This window comes from Trichosporon asahii (genome assembly GCF_000293215.1).
Source record: "Trichosporon asahii var. asahii CBS 2479 unplaced genomic scaffold scaffold00017, whole genome shotgun sequence".
NCBI lineage: Eukaryota > Fungi > Basidiomycota > Tremellomycetes > Trichosporonales > Trichosporonaceae > Trichosporon > Trichosporon asahii.
This window is the reverse complement of record NW_014040907.1, coordinates 726,714-740,450: the sequence shown is the minus strand read 5'-3', so window position 1 is coordinate 740,450 and position 13,737 is coordinate 726,714. Positions and strand designations below refer to the sequence as shown.

The 13,737-nt window shown below is 62.2% G+C and overlaps 9 protein-coding genes across 9 annotated transcripts; 5 read left to right on the top strand and 4 right to left on the bottom strand.

Moving 5' to 3' along the window:
- Positions 1-1,113: 1,113 nt before the first annotated feature.
- A1Q1_07893 (uncharacterized protein) lies at positions 1,114-2,202 on the top strand (the record flags this gene model as incomplete). The annotated part of the gene is made up of 1 exon (XM_014326877.1): positions 1,114-2,202. The coding sequence occupies one exon, from the start codon at positions 1,114-1,116 to the stop codon at positions 2,200-2,202; it is 1,089 nt and encodes a 362-aa protein (XP_014182352.1).
- Positions 2,203-3,416: 1,214 nt separating this feature from the next.
- On the bottom strand, positions 3,417-4,716 carry A1Q1_07892 (uncharacterized protein; the record flags this gene model as incomplete). The annotated part of the gene is made up of 2 exons (XM_014326876.1): positions 3,417-4,636; positions 4,689-4,716. The coding sequence occupies 2 exons, from the start codon at positions 4,714-4,716 to the stop codon at positions 3,417-3,419; spliced, it is 1,248 nt and encodes a 415-aa protein (XP_014182351.1).
- A 277-nt stretch (positions 4,717-4,993) lies between these two features.
- On the bottom strand, positions 4,994-6,187 carry A1Q1_07891 (histidinol-phosphate transaminase; the record flags this gene model as incomplete). The annotated part of the gene is made up of 1 exon (XM_014326875.1): positions 4,994-6,187. One exon carries the CDS (start codon positions 6,185-6,187, stop codon positions 4,994-4,996), a length of 1,194 nt encoding a protein of 397 aa, XP_014182350.1.
- Positions 6,188-6,925: 738 nt separating this feature from the next.
- On the top strand, positions 6,926-7,724 carry A1Q1_07890 (isopentenyl-diphosphate delta-isomerase; the record flags this gene model as incomplete). Its single annotated transcript, XM_014326874.1, has 2 exons — positions 6,926-7,070; positions 7,120-7,724. The coding sequence occupies 2 exons, from the start codon at positions 6,926-6,928 to the stop codon at positions 7,722-7,724; spliced, it is 750 nt and encodes a 249-aa protein (XP_014182349.1).
- A 530-nt stretch (positions 7,725-8,254) lies between these two features.
- A1Q1_07889 (uncharacterized protein) lies at positions 8,255-9,244 on the top strand (the record flags this gene model as incomplete). The annotated part of the gene is made up of 1 exon (XM_014326873.1): positions 8,255-9,244. One exon carries the CDS (start codon positions 8,255-8,257, stop codon positions 9,242-9,244), a length of 990 nt encoding a protein of 329 aa, XP_014182348.1.
- Positions 9,245-9,306: 62 nt separating this feature from the next.
- On the bottom strand, positions 9,307-10,364 carry A1Q1_07888 (uncharacterized protein; the record flags this gene model as incomplete). Its single annotated transcript, XM_014326872.1, has 2 exons — positions 9,307-9,786; positions 9,846-10,364. 2 exons carry the CDS (start codon positions 10,362-10,364, stop codon positions 9,307-9,309), a joined length of 999 nt encoding a protein of 332 aa, XP_014182347.1.
- A 145-nt stretch (positions 10,365-10,509) lies between these two features.
- A1Q1_07887 (uncharacterized protein) lies at positions 10,510-11,440 on the top strand (the record flags this gene model as incomplete). Its single annotated transcript, XM_014326871.1, has 2 exons — positions 10,510-10,665; positions 10,784-11,440. The coding sequence occupies 2 exons, from the start codon at positions 10,510-10,512 to the stop codon at positions 11,438-11,440; spliced, it is 813 nt and encodes a 270-aa protein (XP_014182346.1).
- A 265-nt stretch (positions 11,441-11,705) lies between these two features.
- A1Q1_07886 (uncharacterized protein) lies at positions 11,706-12,068 on the bottom strand (the record flags this gene model as incomplete). Its single annotated transcript, XM_014326870.1, has 1 exon — positions 11,706-12,068. The coding sequence occupies one exon, from the start codon at positions 12,066-12,068 to the stop codon at positions 11,706-11,708; it is 363 nt and encodes a 120-aa protein (XP_014182345.1).
- Positions 12,069-12,265: 197 nt separating this feature from the next.
- Positions 12,266-13,567, top strand: A1Q1_07885 (DNA-(apurinic or apyrimidinic site) lyase; the record flags this gene model as incomplete). The annotated part of the gene is made up of 1 exon (XM_014326869.1): positions 12,266-13,567. One exon carries the CDS (start codon positions 12,266-12,268, stop codon positions 13,565-13,567), a length of 1,302 nt encoding a protein of 433 aa, XP_014182344.1.
- Between the last annotated feature and the right edge of the window lie 170 nt (positions 13,568-13,737).

The window sequence follows — 13,737 nt, the reverse complement described above, 5'->3', positions numbered from 1 at the left end:
TCCGACTACGACGTCCTGAAGCGGCATCATCGGTACGTACCCCCGTATCGTAGCTGTCGGAGCAAGCAAGCATGGTAGCTGACATCAGATTCGTGCGCGAGGATGACGACGAGGAAGAGAGCTGGGAAGACCGCGTCGCGAAGAACTACGAGTCGAAGTTGTTTCGGGAGTATGCACTCGTAAGTCAAATATTCCCCTTCTCTCCCCTCACTTTGCACACCTCTCTCCTTGCTTCTTCTTTCGTTGAAGTGTTCCTCACATCTTTTCCGCCTGGTCGGGAGCGGCAGCCTCATCCCCCATCGCAAACGTAGGAAGACCCTGCATTCGGGGATCGTTGGGCGAGCTAACATCACTTCCTCGTTAGCTAACACCCAGATCGATCTGAAGCACTACAAGTCGAACCGGTATGCGCTGCGCTGGCGCACAGCCACCGAGGTGGTGGACGGGATCGGGGACGAGACGTGTGCCGGGCTCCGATGCGAGAGACACAAAGAGCGGACGAGGACGGAGGCGTTCGAGCTCCCCTTTGTCTATGTTGAGGATGGAGTGAGGAAGGAGAGGGAGGTGAAGGTCAGACTTTGTCGGCGGTGTGCGGCTAAGTTGACTTGGAAGCCGAGGGAGGAGCGGGATAAGATTGAGAAGAGGAGGGATAGAAACACCGAGCGGGACCGGGACCGTGCCGACCGACGAGATAGAGAAAGACGGAGCGAGAGCGAGCGACGCCGCCGAGACGAGGGAGACCGCAGGCGCGATCGGAGAGAAGACAGAGAGCGCAGTCCTCATCGGCAACGAGGACACGATCGACGGTGACATCCCACCACCACAACATAGGCATCACCACCCACAGCCCACGCACCACACACATCTGTACACTACACACAATGCATTGAGTAATCCAGCGCACTTTGTTCGCCCTCTGTTGCTGGCTGATGCAATCATGCATCTGCCTTATCGTCCACCTTGTTGTCACCACCAAGCATGTTACATAAGCACGCCTCCACCGCACCTCCACTGAAACCTCCACTTTTGCGTTGAGCGACAATCCAACTTTCGTCCGTCCATCCCAGCTTCAACACACACCCTTCGAACTCTCGACCGCAACGACGCCGTTCAATGCTCGGAACACGGTGCCTCCTCAGGCAGGCGCTGCTTCCTCGGCACTACCCTTCGCGGCCACCACCGCCGACCCGCGAGCTGCTCCAGCGAGCAGACGCCCTCCTCCGTGAACGGCCAACAACAACGAGCGCCTGCCACACGCACCTCGACACAGTTTACGCGCTGATCAAAGATCTGCAACCGCGAAATGCGCAAAGGGAGAGCTGGAAGGCGTGGAGCGCCAAGATGAAGCTGTGGACCCACTGGCTCGACGGCATCAGACAGCTGCACGGCCTGGGTGCGCTCGCCTTGCGAAAGCCCGACGGCCGACAACGCCTAAAGGCAGACGACTTCACGCCGCTCCTGCTCTCGCTCCAGTCTCCGAGCTGGATGGAAACCCGTGCTGCGAAGGAAGGCACCGTGAAGCCCGACATCGACCGCGTTTTCAAGACAATGTACGAGCTCGGCCTGCGCCCGACGCCGTTCCACCTCATGCTAGCGCTGCAGCGGGTGCCGATTGGGGAAATGCTCGGCCGCGCGGAGAGGATAGAGAATCCCAAGTCTGAGGCTCTCGGAGGGCTTGACAGGGTTGCGCTCCAGCTCCGACCCATGCTTCGCCGGAGTATGCTGAGCCGGGTGGGTCTGCGCCGCCGCTCCGGTGTGCGACACCACGAGGTCGAGCTGCAGAAGCTGCAACACTACGTCGATTGGCAGGTCATCGAGGCCGTGGCCCGGGGAGATGCGAGGTTTGAGCCTGCGCTCCAGGCCGCCAGGGAGTCGAGAGCGAAGCTGCTCGCGAGTCTTCTAGACAAGATCATCCGTGCCGACCTTGGCGAGGACGTGCGGATAGAGATGGAGGAGCTCAACGCTGCGTTCCTCCACATCATGGATGTGCTGCAGCTTGGCACGTCGCCGGGGTTCGTCGACTCGGAGGGCAAAGGTGTCGACCTCGCGGACCCGATTGAGGCGTACAAGCTGCTCGTTGCTGGCACCGACATTTTCAAGCGCGGGGACGGCGGCCAGAGCCAGAGCCTGCCCTCACAGAACAGTCTCCGACAACGGCGTCTGAACCGCATCGAACACAACTCCAACCACCTCCAGTACTAGTATCAATACCCCCTTCAGCATATTCATCCTTATCAATCACTGCATCTCCAGCATCCATCGACCCCTCAATAGACCCATCAGCATCATCACTCTCACCACGACAACTTCCCCTCTCCACCCCCCTCTCACCCGACTCTCTCGACTCCTCTCCCATCCTCTCCCTGACTATCCCGCGCCCAATATCCGTCGCAGCAATACACTGGGCGCGCACGCCGAAACACCCCGCGCGCCAATGTCTGAAGCGTCTCGCAATCGCCTGCGCCCGCACCAACGACTTCAAGGGCACACTGCAGCTGTGCGCCGCGACGACATTCCCAATCTCGGGCTGGCGTCAAGCCCCCTATCTCGCCGGCGCGGCGCAGACGACTGACGACCTCAGGCTCCTCCTGCCCCACCTGGAGCGGCTCAAGGTGACGCCGGCGGCTCAGGCTCCTGTCCAGACGCTGGAGAGCGTGCCCGGGGTCGTGTGGCGGTTGCGCCGGCTGGCGCTCATGCTTGATGCTGAGGCGCTCAAAGCCGGCGAGGAGCGCGAGAGGACGTATGCAGAGCGGTTTGACGTTTTGTTCAGACGGTGGGGCGTGCTTCCGCCTCGTGCCGGAGATACAGGGCGCGGGGCGGCTCCCATCTCTGAAAAACCAGACATTGACGCTGGCTCCGGGACCGAAGCTGTCTCTCCCCGCGCAGAGCCACAGCCCGCGACTAGAAAGACACGCCTCGTCCGCGATCGCCCCCTCCTAACGGCCCTGTACACTGCGACTGTGCCGGCATCACCACGCGTGACCCCCGCACCAACGACCAAGCTCGACCGCCTGCTCCTGGCCGCCCGCTCCGCCACCTCATAGTAGATAGGAGAATGAGAGAATGGTCAATGCATTGGATATAATCAAAGCCTTACCTACCAACAGCAGGAGCGATGGAGAAGGTCTCCGACTACGACGTCCTGAAGCGGCATCATCGGTACGTACCCCCGTATCGTAGCTGTCGGAGCAAGCAAGCATGGTAGCTGACATCAGATTCGTGCGCGAGGATGACGACGAGGAAGAGAGCTGGGAAGACCGCGTCGCGAAGAACTACGAGTCGAAGTTGTTTCGGGAGTATGCACTCGTAAGTCAAATATTCCCCTTCTCTCCCAACACGAGCCTTACGGTACAGATCGAGCGGGATGTGTCCAATCCATCCGGTCCTGCTGTCAGCTAGCAACCAGGGCCTCTAGCTTACGTTCCGAATCCGCCAATGTAGTAGATGTCCTGAATATCGAGGCGTGCCCAGCGCGCGACATGAGCGCCCTTAGGGTCGCCCGGCAGCCACCACTTGGCATCAGGGTGGTACTGGGTGAAGCACTCTTCGAGGCGCTTGCGTTCCTTCTCATCGGGGTAGACCGTTGTCAAGTTCTGCATTTCATCAGCCGCGAGGTCTTCGGACTCGTGGACCCGAAGATGCTTACACCGATGAACGCCGCGCGGGGCTGGCCATACTCGCTCCTGTGCTCCTTCAGCGGTGTCTGGAGGGTGTACGTCCTGGAGTTCAGACGTGTGCTCTTCCGATCTGTTCCAGCCCTTGATCTGCTTGGCACGGGAGTAGCGCGGGCTCAGCTCCTCCTGCAAGTACAGGGGGAGGGCGGCCTCGAGTTCGGGACTCGTGCGGCTCTCGGGCGCAAAGACGTACTCGTCGGCCCAGTCCTGGTCCTGCGGGCCGGGGGCGGGGCCGCGGAGCGAGACCGGGATCAGCGGGCGGGGGATGCGCGACGCGTCCTGCAGATTCAGCGTCGAGGCGGCCGACGCGCGCTCGAGCGTGTCGACCGGCATCGGGTCGGCCTTCTCCTTCGGCTGCGTGATGGGCCAGGGGATGCGGACCTGGTCGCGCGCCGGGTCGCGCGGGAGCATCGAGCCGTCCCCGCTCAGCGCGGCTGCGTAGCGCGCCCAGCGCGCCGAGCGCGTCGCGCGGTCGTAGAAGGGCGCCGTCGTCGCCACGCGCGTGGCAAAGACGCTGTCGGCGCCCGCATCGCGCACGCAAAGCTGCACGGAAGAGTAGTGCACTGCCCGGCGCTGGCTGATAAAGTTGCGCTGCTGCAGGTAGCTGTGGCGCTCGTCCTCGGTCATCTTGGCCAGCTTCTCCTCCGACGGCAGCGGCTGCGTCCGGTTCGAGCGCACATTCGTCAGCCCGTCCAGGTAAACGCGGTTGTGCACCATGTTCACCCCCGACACCGTGTACACGCGCCAGACCTTGCCCTTGGCCCCGTCCTTGCCCTGCTTGGTTGTGTCGTACTTCTCCTCCGGTTTGCCCACCATCAGCCGCACCTTGTCGCCCGGCACAATGTTCCAGCGCCGGATACGGTCCTTGGGCGCAGTGTACTTGCGACCCGGGCGCGGCATGCGCACAGCGTATCGCGAATTGACAAACTTGCTGTGCGACACCTTGTCAAGGTGGTGGAAACCTGCGGCGCTGTTAGCATACACCACCGTCACCACCGATGGGCGCGCGCTCACCTCTCGGAATCCTTTCGACAGTCGGCATGTTGGCGTGCGTTCGATGTCGTCGGTGTCGGAGAGTGGTAGCGAAGCACTTGTCTAGTCTTCCGTCTGAGGTCGTTGGACTTGAGGGTGCAGCAGAGGGCGGACTCGGACTTTTCGTCCACTCGTCCGGTATCACTCAACCTCCACCCAGGGGATACGACACAACGACGAAAAGTTGCTACACATCATTTTCTATTCCACTGCATCACGTGATCTCTACTAAATGTGGATTACGGCTCTAAGTCTAAGCGAGAAGAGAGAGAGAGAGAGGATGGTGTCTATGCGAGGAGGCCGCGGAGCTTCTCGACGGCCTGCTTGCACTCGTCCTCAGTGCCGACCGTGATGCGGACACAGCCCTCGCATCCGTGGTCGCTGCCGCGGTAGCGGATGACGACGCCCTGGTTCTCGGCCATGTTCTTGTACACGTCGAATGCGCGCTTCGAGTCGGGCTTGCCGTCCGTGAGCACCTCGACGAGGATAAAGTTGGCGTGGTTGCCGCCACGGATGCGGCCAATGTTCGGCACAGTCTGCAGGTCGCGGATGAGCTGGTCGCGGTTCGCGTTCAGCTGCTTCGTGTTCTTCTCCCACACCTTGAGTCCAGACTCGGACACGGAGGCAAGCGCGAGCGAGGCAGTGGGCAGCGAGACATTGTATGGCGCCTTGGCGTTCGTGAGCACCTGGATCAGCTCGGGGGCGCCCATCAGGTATCCGAGACGAATGGCGGCCAGGCCGAACGACTTGGACAGCGTCTGCGACACGCACACGTTGGCGTACTCCTTGACGAGCTCCACGGCCGAGGTGCCCTCGGGCGCAAAGTCGATGTACGCCTCGTCGACGACGATGAGACCTTTGAAGCGCGGGTTCTCGGCGATGCGGCGGATGGCGTCGAGCGGGATCAGCGTGCTCGTCGGGTTTCCCGGGGAGCAGATGAAGAGGAGCTTGACGTCGTCGGCGAACGCGGCGTCCATGCCGGCCTCGTGGAAGTCCTCGTCGAGCGGCACCTTGACAATGCCCACGTCGTTGACCTGCGCCGTCACACCATACATGCCGTAACTCGGGGGTGTGACCATGACCTTGTTCTTGGCGGGGACGCAGAGGCAGCGGAACAGCATGTCAATGACCTCGTCGCTGCCGACGCCGAGGAAGACCCAGTCCTCATTCGGGAGACCGCGCAGCTTGGCGATCGCCTGCTTCAGCTCGTCGTGGGTCGGGGACGGATACCGGTTCAGCTGGGCAATGTCCGCCGCACTCATGGACGCGAGCGCGGACGCCGCGGCGCTGTCCTTCTGCTCCTCGATCGCGATCGAGGGACCGTACGCATTCTCGTTGGCGTCGAGGAGCACGCCGGCAGAGTAGTCGTCGCGGGCACAGCGGTACGGGGTGAGGGCGAGGATGTTGGGGCGCACGATGCGCTCAATGTCGTAGTGGGCGGGCTTGGAGGGTCCCTTCGACTTGAGTCCGAGGATCGCCATGGTGCGTGAGAGATGTTTGTGGTGGTGGGCGAGGTTGCGGAACAGCGTCGCTGACATAACCCCTCGCCTTGTTATCGTCGCCCGTCGCCGTTATCGATATCGAGTCGAGAACCGGAACGCGGGGCCCACAATGGCAGACGGCGTTTGCGACTCGAAACCTTGTGGCAGCTGATTCGTACTCGACTGGTGCATGCTTATCGAGTCAATGGCGGTATGCAACAGAGTAGTACCAAAGAGATGCATGCATGGAATGGTTCTGATGCATAAAAGCATAGGCGTTGTTTGTTCTCAACAACTGGAAAAAGTTGGGCGGAAATGTTGGCTCAGTTACGCGATCCACCCACACCTCCACATGAATGATCGCCGCTGAATAGAGCCTGCGGAGACATCCTCATACACCGTCGTCCGCGTCCTCTATGCACGACTGACGCGTCGCGGTGGGCTCTACTAGCTCTACTCTCCTTTGCACAGGGGCCAAGCCAGGAACTCTCGAGCAAGGACGAGGGACAAGACGAGAACAAAGAGAGAACAAGGGGGGCTTTGGATTACTCCCGATGGAATTGGCCGACTGAAAAATATTAAGGGTCTCCTCACGCGGCGGGGCGCGGCTGAGCGGCGTTCCTGCGGCCGGGCTCTCTGCTGGCGCTGGCGAGCAACACGATCGTACCATCGAGCGAACACCGCACGAGACTGGCCTTCAACGCTCTTGACAACGCTCCATACACCCCCCTACACACAATGGCGACCGTCACCGAGACCCAGACGAAGACCCAGGAGCCCACCCTCGACGGCTACGACGAGGAGCAGGTCCGCCTCATGGAGGAGCGCTGCATCCTCGTCGACGAGAACGACAAGACCTACGGCGAGGGCTCCAAGAAGCGCTGTAAGCATGACTCTACAAGGGCATTGAGTGGCAAGCTAACGACACTCAGGCCACCTCATGACCAACATCAACGACGGACTGCTGCACCGCGCCTTCTCCGTGTTCCTCTTCCGCCCGTCCGACGGACGGCTCCTCCTCCAGCAGCGCGCCGAGGAGAAGATCACCTTCCCGGACATGTGGACGAACACCTGCTGCTCGCACCCGTTGTACATCAAGTCTGAGCTCGTCGACGAGGGCCAGGCCGGTGTGCGCGCCGCCGCGATCAGGAAGCTGCCCCACGAGCTCGGCATCCCCGCCGAGCAGCTCTCGCCCGAGGACTTCACCTTCCTGACGAGGATACACTACCTCGCGCCCTCGGACGGCATGTGGGGCGAGCACGAGATCGACTACATCCTCTTCGCGACCAAGGACGTGACGCTCGACCTGCAGCCGAACGAGGTCAAGGACGCGCGCTACGTGTCCAAGGAGGAGCTCGAGGCTATGTTCAAGGACCCGGCGTACAAGTTTACGCCGTGGTTCAAGCTGATCGCGCGCGACCTCCTGTTCCCGTGGTGGGACCAGATGATTGAGAAGAGCAAGGCGCTCGGCGGTGACGTCCGCGCCGACGTGCTCGCGAACGGACCCCAGATCAACGACCTCATCAAGATGACTTAGAGAATGCCAATCCTATGCATAATAATCCCACAGGACTGGTCACGACCTGGCCAGACCTCGCCGACTGCCGAGGCTAGCTTGCACCGAGGTCGGTATCGAATTGTGTTGACGGAACCCCACTACTGCCCACTGCCGTTGGCTCCTCGGGCAGAAAAACAAGAATTGATGACGGAACCCGGCTGACAGGGTCCATCGCGTCGCTGACTGATTCCACTGAACATTGAATACGCAGAGCTCCAGCTTTACGACCGCGACGACCCTCTCCCAGTCCCCCGGGACAACTTCTCGACCGAGGAAAATGCAATCCAATTCGGCGTAACGGCGTGCGGAGCGTATATACGTACGCCCGCAGTTTCCATGGAACAATCGAGGCACCCCATTTCCGCATTCCGCAACCCGACTTGCCGGGGGCTCGCCATGTCCATAAGAACCCCAGTTCCCATCCTCTCGACCCAGTATCCATGTCCACAGCTGTTCCCAGAGTACTTAAGCACGCCCCCAAGCACCTCTCCAGACACACCTACAGCACCATGTCCCTCCCGACCAAGCAGCGCATCTGGGTCGTCGCGAACCCGAACCCGACCCAAGTCTCCGCGTCTATCTTCAAGCTCGAGGAACGCCCCCTGCCCCAGCCGGACGCCGAGTCCGTCCTCGTCTCGGCCGACTACCTCTCCAACGACCCCGTGACGCGCCTGTCCTTCAACGCGAAGGGATCCTCGCCCAACGTCGCTGCCGTCGGCACTGTGCTCGCCGACGCGGGCAAGTGGAAGAAGGGCGACCGCGTCTCGACCCGTCTGGGCTGGTTCGACTATGCCGTCGTGCCCGCCTCTTCGCTCTCTCCAGCCGAGGAAGTCGAGGGCAAGCCGTGGGCTGTCCTGTCCGACCTGGGCGCGACCTCGCTCACGGCGTATGCGGGCATTGAGACACTGGACGTCAAGCCCGCGGACGTGGTGCTCGTCGGCGGCGCTTCCGGGGCCGTGGGCACCGCCTTCGTCCAGATGGCCAAGCACGTGCGCGGCGCGAAGCGCGTCGTGGGCGTCGCAGGCGGCAAGGCCAAGTGCGACTGGGTCAAGAAGCTGGGCGCGGACGAGTGTGTGGACTACAAGTCTGCTTCTTTCGCCGAGGACCTGAAGCGCGCTCTGCCCGATGGCGCGTCCGCTTTCCTCGACCCCGTCGGCGGCAGCGTGCTCAATGCTGCCCTCGACAATATGCAGAAGGACGGCCGCGTCGCTGTCTGCGGCAATGTCGCCGCGCTCAACGGCGGCACGCAGGTCATTGACAAGCCGCTCGTCATTGTGCAAAAGCACCTGACCGTCAAGGGCTTCTCTGTCATGAGCTGGATGCCCCGCGCCCCCCAGATTCGCAAGGAGATTGCGGGCTGGATCAGGGACGGCAAGATCAAGGCCGACGGCACGGACGAGGTCGTCGATACGCCCGTCGACCGCATCCCCGAGACGTACATGAAGCTCTATGACGGGACTAAGCACCCCGGCAAGCTTATCACGCACATTATCCACTAAAAGTCTGGACTTTGTATCGATACAAGTTTGAATATGCAAATATTATTGTGTCTATGTCTTTTCTATCTGGGTTTTGTGGAGCGCTTCCAGCCCTGACCTGTGAAGAGGAGACGCCGCCAGAGCGCCACTGCCAGTGGAATCGCTAAGGGGTCGCCGGAACGCGGCGCCTGCAGGACCAGCACGTCCTCGTCCTTCACTGATCGCAACAGCCTCTCCAACTCTTCGACGCGCTCGCAGGGCTCGCCATACGCAGCCTCCCGCAGCCGGAAGAGGGGTATGCCCGGCACGCCGCTGCGTCGCTTCAGCATGCCCCTTGGCGCGAGGGATGAGAGGTCCTCCGTCCGCAGCGGGGTGGGCTTGCGGTCCTTGTCCGGTCCAAGTGCAGTTGGCTCCTCGAAGGAAGACCGCAAATCTACGATCGCGACGACCTTGCCGTCCTCTGTCCCCTGGATCAGGGGTCCCTTCCGCTGCACCTCGGAGAGGGAGAGGATGTGTCTCTGCCCCGCGTCGCCCGCCAGTGCCTCAGCTAGGAGGATAGCCTCCTGCAACGTTCGCTCCAGTACGCCCTCCTCGACCATCCGCGTCGCCTCGGGGTGCATACTGACATCGCCCCAGATTCGGCGCAGATACCGCAGGTGATTGCCTTAACGTCAGCTTGATCCGCTGTTGCAAGCTTACCTTTCGTCTGCAGATTCTCAACTGCGTCCCGATGCAGTGCAGTCCAGAAAGAGCGGCCCTGTCGCCGGCGCTTGAACTTGGGATGCTCGAGGCGGTCAGGGAACACGATGTTCGCCTCGTCACCTTCCCCTGCGCGAAAGCTGACCATGAACGCATTCGGGAGGTGGGCCTTGGTCACTGCGCATTCGCGCTGAGGGCTGAAGGCCATGGTACTGAAGAGATCACACTTCCAGGCTTCATCGGGCTTCGGGGCCGGAGGCGGGGGTTGGTTGACGTACGCCTCGAGCAGGGCTGATGGCCGGGACGACGACGAGGGCGGGGGCCGAGGGGTCGGAACCGAGGACGTCGCTGCCACTGCTGCTGCCGCACTCGAGGCCGCGCCAGCCGTGCCAGCCGTCGAGAGGCAGCGCTTGATGACGGACATGGCGCGGATGTCGGCCATGGACATGGGTGCGGTTTCGAAATCTTGGGACGCCGGGGTAAGCGGCAAATTGCCCCCGTGACACCGGCTATGTGCGCCGGGCCGTGCCCATCTGTTACCATCTTCCGACGACCCACAACGCTTTCTTCCATCCATCCCATCCAGCATGCCCGACGACAACACCCCGCCGTCCCCGCCCGCTGCAGCTACGACCGCCGCCATGGCCGCGCCCGCCGTGCACCACCTCTCTCACGCGCCGACGCCGTACCGCGCCTCCTCGCTGCCGCAGCAGCTGAAGCGGCTAGCAGCTGAAGCGGCTAGCGTACGTCGTGTCGATCATTCTCGGAGGCGGAGCCGTCATCGCAGGCTTGTGGAGCGCCTTCCTCCTTCCCCTCCTCCATGCGACGTATAGCGCGCGGAACGCGCTCGCTCTCCCCCAGTCGGAACGCTGGGGACAGCTCGTCGAGAAACTCAAGGGGATCCGCGAGCTCGCCATCTTCCCCGTGCGCAGCGAGGAGGAGACGCGCGCGCTCGTGCGTGCGCACAAGGCCGAGCTGGCCTCCCAGGCGTCCCAGGTCGGCGAGGAGGAGACGGAGGAGAAGGACGGAGAGGAGGGCGAGGAGAAGGACGGCGAGAGGAAGCTGCTCACAGCGCCTGATGACAGCCCTAAGAGCGCGAGCATCAGTCTCGCCGAGACGGCCGAGGAGAGCGTTGCGCCTCCGCTGACTACGAGCCAGCTGCACGCCGACCCGAGCGTGCTCGGCCCCGCGCTCCGCGAACTCGCGTCAAGCATGGAGGCGACAGCGACGACACGCACGTCCCTCCTCTCCACGCTCGAGGGGTACACTTCCGGCCTGCACCGCGAGCTGTTCCTGAGCCGCGGCGCAAACTCCTCCCCGTGGAGCAAGGGCACGAGCTCCGTCGGTCTCGGCACGCTCAGCGCCAACCTCGCCAAGGCGGGCGGCAACACGGACTCGCCCCTTGGTCTCCCTGCTGCCAAAAGCGAGGAGTGGGACGCTGTCCGTCGCGAGGTCCGCGCGATCAAGGGCATCCTCCTCAACAGGCGCAACTTTGCGCCCGCCAGGCCTGTCCACTAGCGGTCGACAGGCCCGCACATGGAGGACCGTTGAGTCTCTCTGTTCGCTAGGTTTCATCATAGTTCCATCATGCATTGTGTGTAGTGTACAGTGAAGTTATGTTTTGGGGTATTGGTCGGGTGGCGAGTCAGCAGGGAGTGAGGGAGACGGTTGCCCGCACTTATTCGGCAATGTGTCTACGCAGAATGCATGTCATGAGTGGTACAACGAGAATGTGTGCTCGGAACGGCTTAGAAGTCCTGCATTGTCAGCTCTTCACATCGGGTCAGCTTACCGTCGCCCTTCCGCCGAACTGCCAGTCAGCGTCGCCGGCAATGAACGGGTCCTGCTTCGGACCTCCGATCTCGCCCGTCTTCGGGTTGACGTCTCCCTCAAACTCGGGCTTGGGGCCCTTGCGGAGGTCGCGGTGCTCGAGCTCCTCGGCGGCGGCCTCAAACTCGGCCTCGGTCAGGGGGTCGGCCGTCGGCGCGACCTGGTTCTGGCGAATGAGCTCCTCCATCTCGGCCTGCTCCTTGGGCGGCAGGGGGAGGGGACCAGGCCGGCCAAAGGAGCCAAAGTCGGAGCGGGCGACCGAGGTCGTCGCAAAGCTGCGGGCGAAGAGGGTAGTGCGGAGGATACGGACGAGCATGGTTGTTGTTGTTGGAAGAAAGTCGGAGCAGGTCGAAGCCGACTTTCATCTCATCTCGGAATGGGCTCGAGCACGGAGGCAAAATGAGATGACATCAGGTAGTCACCTGCGTTTATTTTGACAACAACGCGAGAGGCTTCGGTCGCGTCAACCAGTTTACCTTCTCCACCATTCTCCGCCTCACACGCACACTCGTCATGCCGGCCCGCAAGCGTGCCGCGTCGACAGCCTCTTCCCTCTCCCCTCCGCCAGCGACCAAGGCGAAGGCGACGAAGAAGAAGGCGCCCAAGTCCAAGTTCCCCGCCGCGATCGACGTCTCGAACCACCCGCCCAGGCAAGGCCTGCCGGCCTACGAGTTCCCGACCCCGCACAAGACGAACGGCGCGATTGTGCCGCCAGACTACTCCCAGACCCTCTTCGTCGGTGCGCATGTGTCCATCGCGGGCGGCGTCGCCGGCGCCCTCCTCCGAGCCGGCAAGATGGGCGCGAACGGCCTCGCAATGTTCGTCAAGGGGCACCGGACGTGGAAGGCCAAGCCGATGGATGCCGAGACGGTCGAGGACTGGAAGAAGCTCTTCAAGCCCGAGTCTGAGGAAGGACTGGGCTACGGCCCGCAGCACGTTCTCGTGCATGGCAACTACCTCATCAACCTCGGCAACCCGGACGAGGCAAAGTGGAAGCAGGCTTACGAGTGCTTCCGCGACGACATTGCCCGCTGCCACCAGCTCGGTATCAAGCTCTACAACTGGCATCCCGGGAGCACTGTTGGCGCGTGCACCAAGGAGGAGAGCTTTGCGCTCGTCGCCAAGGCGATCAACCAGGTGCACAAGGACGTGCCCGAGGTCGTGACGGTGATTGAGAACATGGCGAACGCCGGCAGCAATATCCTCGGCACGGCCTTTTCGGACCTTGCGTCCATGATCGAGCTCGTCGAGGACAAGGACCGCGTCCGCGTATGCCTCGACACGTGCCACCTCTTTGCGGCGGGGTACGACTTCCGCACGCCCGAGGCGTATGCGAGCATGATGGACGACTTTGAGCAGACGGTCGGGCGCAAGTACCTCGGCGGCATCCACCTGAACGACTCCAAGGGCGAGCTCGGGTGCAACCGCGACCTGCACGAGAACATTGGGCTCGGCTGTATCGGCCTGAGCGGGTTCCGGAATCTCATGCGCGACTCGGGCATGGCGGGCATCCCCATGGTGCTCGAGACGCCGAGCGGGCCGGCCAAGTCGGTCGAGGACGGCGAGCTCGACATCTGGACAAAGGAGGTGGCGCTGCTATATGAGATTCAGAAGATTGGCGTTGAGGACTGGACAGAGGACAAGGAGAAGGAGGTCACGGAGCGGTGGAGGAAGGAGCGTAATGCCATCGATCCGCCGAAGGGCAAGGGCAAGCCGCCGCCGAAGAAGGCTGCTGCCAAGAGGGCCGCGAAGAAGGGCAAGAAGAAGGACGAGACGTCGGACGAGTCCGAGTCCGAAGCCGACTTTAGCGACTAGACGTAAGACGTAAGCCAAAAGTAGAATACTGTCTGCGGCCAAAAGCGTGTAATGTGTACATGTGTAAGATGCATATGCTGTGATTTGCTCTAGATCTATCGGCACTCCTCCCAAGTCCCCGTGACCCACAGCCCCGCCTTCGTCTGCCTGACCCACCCGAGCTGGTCCCA